This window comes from Epinephelus moara, chromosome 2 (assembly GCF_006386435.1).
Source record: "Epinephelus moara isolate mb chromosome 2, YSFRI_EMoa_1.0, whole genome shotgun sequence".
Lineage (NCBI taxonomy): Eukaryota > Metazoa > Chordata > Actinopteri > Perciformes > Serranidae > Epinephelus > Epinephelus moara.
Genome location: NC_065507.1, coordinates 8083716 through 8092326, shown reverse-complemented (window position 1 = coordinate 8092326; position 8611 = coordinate 8083716). Strand labels below are relative to the sequence as shown.

The 8611-nt window shown below is 43.0% G+C and overlaps 1 protein-coding gene across 2 annotated transcripts; it reads right to left on the bottom strand.

The window, feature by feature from the left end:
* Nucleotides 1-197: 197 nt before the first annotated feature.
* tagln (transgelin) lies at nt 198-7803 on the bottom strand. 2 transcript variants are annotated; one of them, XM_050071987.1, is made up of 6 exons: nt 7643-7766; nt 2603-2645; nt 1631-1819; nt 1365-1536; nt 1104-1206; nt 198-1007 (listed from the first exon to the last, which is right to left on the bottom strand). In XM_050071987.1, exons 2-6 carry the CDS (start codon nt 2612-2614, stop codon nt 869-871), a joined length of 615 nt encoding a protein of 204 aa, XP_049927944.1. In that variant the 5' UTR covers nt 2615-2645; nt 7643-7766; the 3' UTR covers nt 198-868. The 2 variants fall into 2 exon arrangements, with proteins under 2 accessions (XP_049927944.1, XP_049927953.1); XM_050071996.1 differs by lacking the exon at nt 2603-2645 and having other exon boundaries at nt 7643-7803.
* Nucleotides 7804-8611: the final 808 nt, after the last annotated feature.

Sequence of the window (8611 nt, the reverse complement as noted above, 5' to 3'; positions counted from 1 at the left end):
TGGAGGCATACGAGAAAAACGGCATTCCTTGAGAAATTCAAGGTAACATGGGGTGAGTAACTTATAGACGTATGATCATTTTGGGGGTGAAGTATTCCTTTAAGATAGACTGCCCTTTGAAATATTGGTAGTAAAAGAAAGATCTTGATCTGAATGGTCGAGATGAAATACCCAGAATCACAAAGTCAACTCAAGAATGTATTTCAAAGTCATTATTTAATAAGACAATGTACAAAAATATTGGTGCTGATACAGCAGGCGTAGCATTGTGGGGAGTGGTAGGTAAGAACAATGAACATGGAACAATATTGTAAATTATATGAAGCACTGGTACGCTACGGGTTGTAACACAATTTGGAAAGAATATCCCCTCTGTAAGTTGCGTAAACACATTGGTATTTGTGTCAGAATCCAAAATTAGTGTTTCTAAAATCTAGGAAACATGACATTTCTTATGTATCAGAGATGAGACAGTGGTCAGTTATCTGTAATATCATTGCTGTTTCATATTAGGTATGAACAGCTCAACTTTTGGCACATTGTCATCTTGTTTTTACCTCCAAGGCAATGCATTGATCATTTTTATGGTTACAATTTCCGCTTAAGACTACAAACATTCAGATGTAGTGGTCCTAACTGCAGTGAGAAGGACTAAGCATGGTGAGCTCTGTGATGATCACCAGTGCAAGCATATACATAACGGGCTCGGGGGCAAGTGTCAAGACCAAGAAGTAAGGGGTACTTGTTAGAAAGTAACTAATTTCTAAAGCAGAAAATGTTGTATGATGAAAGGGGAGTTGTAGTGGACTGGTTAGAGGTTTACAGGCTCTAAGAAGGTGTAAGGGGCTGAGGAGGTTTTGGGTAGATTTTACAGGATCTGTCGGGGCCTTCCGTAGCTCATGCCCTCCTGACTGGCTCCCTTATTGGACCCCATCTGTAGGCCAATCACGTTTTTGCCCGCCTTCAGCTGGTCATCGCTGAAGTCTCGCTTGTTCTCCTGGGCTTTCCTGCAACACATCATTAATAATGTCACTGGAGTGTTTTATAAATGCTAACTGGAGTCAGTGAGATAAAGCAGCTAAAGTTTCATGAATTGGACTCACTTGAAGAACCAGTTAGGGTCTCCATTGTATGTGCCTTCATCCTTAGTGACGGCCAAGCTTCCCAGAGCTGACAGGGTCCTCTGCACTGCCGCCAGGTCTTTACCTGTCCCCCAACACAAATACAGCTGTCAATAATAACTCTAAGCATCAGTCACACTGGGATGTTTCCACATGTGCATTGTCATATCCTAGCATTTTGTCCTCTGCCATACAACCAAAGTGCTTAAACCCGAGCCAAGTCTTTCACAAAACCCTTCTCACCTTCCCAAAGGTCCACAGTCTGGAACATGTCAGTCTTGGTGACGCCATACTTCTCAGCAGCGTTGAGGAACTGGGAGATCTGCTCCATCTGTTTGAAGGCCATGGGTGAGCTCTGGATCTTCTTCACAGGTTTATCTCCGGCAAACAGACTGTTGATCAGCTCACTCAGAACCTGGGTAGAACGGAAGAATGGAGAGGCATAAAAAAAAGACAATTAACGTTCAGAACATCGAAAACAAGCGATCAAACGGGCATGTTGCACTCACACATCCGTCTTTAAGCCAGGCCTGGAAGCCCATTTTGCCTGGCTCTGGCTTTCCCGCACCAGATCCACACTGACGGCTGATCCACTCCACCAGGATCTGCTCCAGCTCGGGGTCGTACTTGCTGTCGATCTTATCCTGAACCTGCCGGCTCAGGCCGAAGGATGGACCTTTGTTAGCCATGCCGACTCCCTGGGAGGTGAGCGTGAAAAGGAGAAAGGGGGAAAGATTGAGAAGGAGAGGTGGATAGAGAAGATGGACAATACCGAGAAGGCGAGATGAAGTAAAGGAGAGTTGAAGAAAAAATATTATGAAAAATTATCTCTTGAGAACATATGAATTCAATAGCTGGATTTTCAGGGATGCCATCCTTATCTCCCGTCCTGACAATTTACAGATTCAAGACAACATACAGATTTTATATACTTCATGTTTTCTTGTACATTAACATCCAAGTATTACCACCTTGGGCGATACAAACAACAGCTAACATTTGTAGTGCAGTAAAATTTGGATGTAGCCTGTATACACAAACATGCATAGGTGTGCAGATGATTTAGATTAAAGCATATTTACTTACAAACCCACAAACAGATACCCCTTCTTACTGAATAGACTGGTACATGCAGGACAAAAGCGTGTAGTTTCAGTGGAAATGCTCAGCGCTTATTTGAACACCTTTCCCAGGACAGTGATATTGGCAGCGTTGTGTCTCCTAATACACACCATTTAGGCCTATCAGGACCTGTGTCCAAGGCAAAGTGGTGTACAATGGGAGCTCTATATCAGCCAGCTGATTTTCTTTTTCATATATTCTCCTTTAACACACACAAACACGCACACATTCCCCCTCCTAGTCTCTGTCAACACATATATCATTGCCAGCGCTTTTCTTTTGTCTTTTGCTTCTGTATTGCCTCTGGGCCAACAGCCAAGCGCAAAACCCATATCAAGGTGCTGTCTGCACCATCCAACCTTTGTTGCCATCTTGATGTCAGGTCACTTCAACTTCCTGTTCCTGGGGAGGTTCAGAGTGCAAATGTTAAAGGTTAAACCTGATGGTTGACTGGAGGAGGCTCATCTCTGGCACAGCATGGAGATCTAACCTAATTTAACTATTATTGAGACCATGGAGTCATTTTTTCCATTGGTGGCATGATTTTTCCTATTCGCTGTAGAGTTTGTTACAAAAAGTGACAGAATGTCCAGACGGGCCAAGACTGGGTTGACGCAAGTCTTTTTATGTTTCGAATAAATCTGTCTCATCGTATTGCCAGTGTACACGCAACTAACGAAAGGATCTAAAGACAGAGATGGAAAGAATCTAACACTTCTGCTCTTTTCTTCTCTTCACCTAATTTATTTTTTCCCTTATCTTTTTTTCCCCCTAAATTCTTTCCTCCATTGCTCCCTTGCACCCTCCCTGCCTTTCTCCTTTCCATCCCTTTCTTCTCCAACCGATCTGAGGGCATGAAAATCCCTCAAACTTCAGCAACAAAGGGTTCATGAACCGTGCATTATCCTCCCGAGACCCCCACATTTTGGCTTACTGGACCTTTTACGTCATTCTACTTAACATCGACCTTGTTTGTGGGCACTTTTTTGTGCCATCTGATGGTAGCAAAAGCTCAATACACTAATCCATGTAAAAACAAGATGGCAGCCATCTCTGCCAAGTCAGTCTGCAGCTGATCCCAACACAAAAGTGGATAAGGTCCAAAACCTGATCATTTTTTTTGGTTGAAACTTGTTTATTTATAATTAAGAATGTTTGTATTTTAATATTCCACTGATACGCAATTTGACCGATACAAGCAATGGTAACAAGCTAAGACGCTGTTAATTAGAAAGTACTTGTTTAAAGACATTGGGACTTAATTGTCGTCTCATTTGAGGACATTCGGCCTTATATATTGTTGATATTGTTTAGTTTTTTATAATTATCAGGTCCTACTGATCCCAAATACAATAAAATGATCGGACAAGAGCGGTGAGAATCAACCAAAGTTGTGAAGAGTTTGGCGGAAGGTCGCTAGTTGTGCTCTCAGTGAGTATAGGTACTCATCTTTGGATACCTTAGTATATCCTACTTCCCTACAATCATACTTTATTTTTACTTACAGCAAGTAATATAACATTTTTATTGCAGGACTTAATAGGAGTGGAGTTTTTTTTTAACTTGTGGAAATACTAAATAAAGCTTTTGTGCTCTTGTTCCACCACTGCGAATAGATATACTGCATGTCTGCATATTAGAGTCTGCATGCCAACGGCATTAATGGATTCCTGCCCAGAGTGTCCGCAGAATGTTACCACCAACCCTGTTTAATATTCTTTGCGTTCCCTGTGGTGCTTTTCCAGGCTGCAGGAAACCAAACACATATGCTGGGCAACACGCTCACTTACATACAGCCACAGGTCCAGATACTGTATTTTATTTTTATCTGTCTACACACACACACACACACACACACACACACACACACACACACACGCACACACACACGCACACTCTCATACCCCTTGTTCTCCCCACTGATGTGCGTCATAATGTAATTATTATTACAGAGTAATGTTTGTCTGGTACAGCGTTAACTTGTCCTTTTTTCTCCACTGGCCTCTGGTTCTTAGCCTCATAAACTACTCTCTGGACCACAGCTGCAAATCACACACATAAGGGGAAGAAATAGATGTTACGTTCACCACATCGTGCACTCAATGACTTCTCATGTCTCGTGTCTTGAGGAGAGACGAGAAGCACCATTTCTCCCATGACTCCCGTATCAGTCTGTATGTGTGCTGCATGACAACCATATAAACATCACATAATATTTTAAGAGGTCAAATAAGTCCGTTAGGGCCTGGTCTCTATTTCTGGTATTTATGAGTATCTAGGGACCTGTTGTTATCATTGGAGCCCGGCCCAGGTCCAGATTATCTGCTAAACAAGCTGCTGTCTGGCTGCTTGTCCTTAATATTTAAGGCAGCGTTCACTTGATATATAATGTAAAAAAAAAACTGCCTTTGCAGCACCATAACCTACAGCATGAGTTTCCTACTGTAGTATCAAGCAAGGGATGCTACACTGAATTCTGCAACGACTTTTTATAGCATTACTACAAGTGATTTTGCTCCTGCTATAGGTGCTAAATGTGTTACTTCTGCTGCTAGTTAATGCTGGTGTTTATATAAAAGCTACCTGAACTACTGTTACTGCTGCTGCTAATGCAACTTCTGCTGCAGCATCAACAGCGGTATTACAATGTTAATATAACAAAATCAGACTATTCATGCAGAAAATCTGTCTCTGCAACTATAAAATACCTACTAGTACAACTGCTTCTCCTAGTGATGCTCCAAGTACCATTTGTAGTTTAATTCTGTCAGTGCCGGACCTAGGAAAATCTGCGCCCGAGGCAAACATACTTGATTCCCACCCTTTTGCAAAAAAAATAAATTTTATATTTATATATTTATTATGAGCAAGTACAGATGCACATTGCTGCAACAGCAGAAAAAAGCTGACTGGTATCAGGTAATATCATGAAAAGTTTCATGTTATGACAAGATGTTTTTCACGTTTTAATTAGAACAAATTAAATAGTATATTGTTATAACAAGAATGTTTATTTCTTTGGGGTTTTTTGTACAAGACTTTACAATGATATAATATCAAAATATCTTGTGAAAACATGGAAAACTTTCCCCTGATACTGATCAGTTTCTTTTTTTTTTTTTTTTTTTTTGGCATGGCAGCAATACGCTTCCGTAAACAAGAAACAGAGCTAATGAGTAACAATTTAAGAGGTGGCATGGTGGCGCAGTGCTTTGCATTGTCACCTCACAGCAAGAGTCAGGGTGGGGGGTTCAGACCCTAGGGTGGGGGAGCATGTTCTCCCCATGTCTGTGTGGGTTTTCGGGGTACTCTGGCTTCCTCACACAGACATGGGGACATGCATGACATGGTGACTCTAAATTGTCCGTAGGTGTGAATGTGAGTGTGAATGGTTGTCTGTCTCTATGTGTCAGCCCTGTGATAGTCTGGTGACCTGTCCAGGGTGAACCCCGCCTCTCACCCAATGTCAGCTGGGATAGGCACCCCCTTGGGGTGGTGCCTAAGGCGGCTGCCCATATCGCCAATAATAAGATTCTCTACTTAAGTTACTACTTAAGTCACTTCTACTATTAATGGTAGTTGTAACACAATGCAGGAGAGAAGACGCATTACTCTATAAGACATCTGGTGTTTCCAAGGAAAGTTTCTGCGATTAAAAAAAGTGAGTGAGCAATAGAATAAAAGTAATGACCTTAAACATTAACGAAAGACTAGAATACAAAAAGGAAACTATGGAGACAAAGTAAAAGATCATGTCTCCTTTCAAAAGTCCCAACGTGCTGTAACCCACAAACATGACATCATCATCTCCGTCTCTTCATCCATCCATTTCTGTCGGTCGTGTTTTTCCTGCTCTGTTTCTCTATTACCATGGTAAATCCGCCCTAATGCCAGAACAGGAAACCAGTGTGAGGGGCTGCGGCAACTGTGGCAGCCTGAGAGGACATGGCGTCATGCGGCCTTGCCTGCTCTGCAGTTAACTAGCTAACCGCCATGTAATGATTTGGTATGCAGAAACTGCCATGGACTTGTTCAGCAAACAGTCACTGTAACAATGTTATCTTAGGGGTCAGGGTTAGTTAAAAAGCAGCTGGAGCTTCTCCTCGGGTTGAAGGATGCTCTCTCTGTACATCCTCAGGCTCACAGCTCTTTTGTTACATGTCTCTGGTTAATGCCAGCTGCACAGAACTCTGCTGCTTTGCTTTGACGTGCCAGATGCTTATGAGCCCTGAAAACATCGTCTGAAACTGCTGCCAAAACCCCTCATGGCTTTCATTATTCTGACAAACTTTACATCTGCTGTGTGTCCGAGCTGATGTGTTTCTACAGACTCTGGGAGTGCCTTCAGATTCAGCTCAGTACCAGAGCCGCCTTGTGCCATTACACGGATGTGGTTAGTTCCTGGCCTCATAAACAACAGTGCCCCTGCGCTCTGCTGTGTTTATGTGCTGCCACAGGATTGGCAGTGGAGATTGCGTTATCTGCTCCTTTTTGCTGCTGCTGCTTAGAAGCCGAGCTGCCCACTGGCACTTCCCTTCTGGCCTGGTTTTACTGGAATCACTGGGTGTGCTGCCATCTTTAATTAGCTTCAGTCCAAACAGCACAGACATTGCAACGTTTTTGTTTGCTATTATAAAACAACCATGTTCATAGACAGAGAGTGATAGTGCCACCCTGTCTATGTGCATCCCTGCACTCATCAGGAAGTGTGATATGTCTTGGGAATTCACAGGCTTCCAAAGCCCATGTATGGCAGTGGAACATTTGCTTGTGCAAATAAAAGTATGTACACTGACAGAGATATGCAGCACTGTCTGGCTCATCTCACCGCTGCTGCGCCTCCTCTCCTCGCTTCACATGGAAAATATATTAACCCTAAAATAACATCTGGAATATAAACACCGCAATGAGACAATCTTCTGGCACATTCAGGTCACTTCCGATGAAACGCAGTAAGCTTGTGTTCAGCTGGACTCCAAATCAAATGGATGAATATATGATTGATTACATGAACAGTATTCTAACAGACATTAACACCCACACAGGATTTAAAGCAACACTCACTCATTTACAGCAAGAACTTTAGGAAATTTCAAACTTAGATACGTCAAACAAACTTAAATATTCCATACAAATACGTGATGGCTACTTTTTAACTCATACAGACCTCTCCTCGGACCTTAAGATGGGTATATTGCTCTTATTTTGAAAGGACAACAACTTAAACTATTGTCACCTTAAATTCAAACAAAAGGATGAAGAACACATTTGTGTACTTCTGATAGCTAGGAGGCTACGAAGGCCCCAGAACTAAAGTGATGGCCTCTTGACAAGCCATCAGCCACTTTGTCCTACAAACTGTCCCATAATAAAAGAGAATAAAAGAAAAGTATACTCACTGTGTGAAGGAATAGGTGAGTTCTCCGCTGGCTACTAGTGCAGTGTGTGAGGCTGAGTGTGGATGCTTGACTGAGTGTTTGTATATGCTTCGGAGGGACCTCCCTCTCAAAAATGCGGGCTTAAAAGGAGCAGATGAGGAAAGATGACTTCACTAGTCTACCAAGAGATAGAGGGAAAGGTAGGGAGGGAGGGAGGGAGGAGTAAGGAGGGAGCACGAAGGAGAAATAGGCAGGGAGAGAGAGGAAGGAAAAAAGGAAACTACATCCTTAAAAGGGCATGGCCTTTCAGCAGCTCCACTCTGCCTGTCTGTGCGTCTCTTCCCCTCACGTCTAGTTAAAAAGCCCAGCCTTATTTGGGTAGAGCTGCTCCATGTAGAGCTGAGACAGCAGCCAGGCAGCGTCGGTTTGGTCAGCAGGAATTCTCCAAATACTTTCACCACATCCCTCGTCGTTCAAAGTGGCAGCGAGATGTTGGGGGAGAGGATTGGGGCTGATGGAAAGGGGGAGAGGGAGGAGGAGGAGGAGAGGTGGAGTGAGACGAGATGGGGCTGAAAGGAAATACAGAACGAGGCCCTGGATGTGAATAAAGTGTTGGTCCTGTCCCACTGTAGGGAAGGAAGTATGTCAAAAACTGAGAGGAGAGGATGAAGGAGGAGAGAAGATGAAGGACGATAGGAGACAAGAGGAAGAAGGACGGTAGAAAAAGGAAAGATAAGGATGAAGAAGAGGGGAGAAGAAAGGAGGAGAGGAAGAAGATGCGAGGAAGAGAGTGAGGAAAGGAAGAATGATGAGAAGAAGGATGAAGAAGGAGAGGAGAAGGAAAGGGAAAGGAAAGGATGAATAATGACAGAGAAGAGGAGAGGGGAGAAGAGAGGAGAGGATGAAGAAAGGGAAGAGAGGAAAAGGGAAAGTTAAGGATGAAGGAGCAGAGAGAAGAGAAGATGAGAACAGAGGAGAGGAAGAATGACA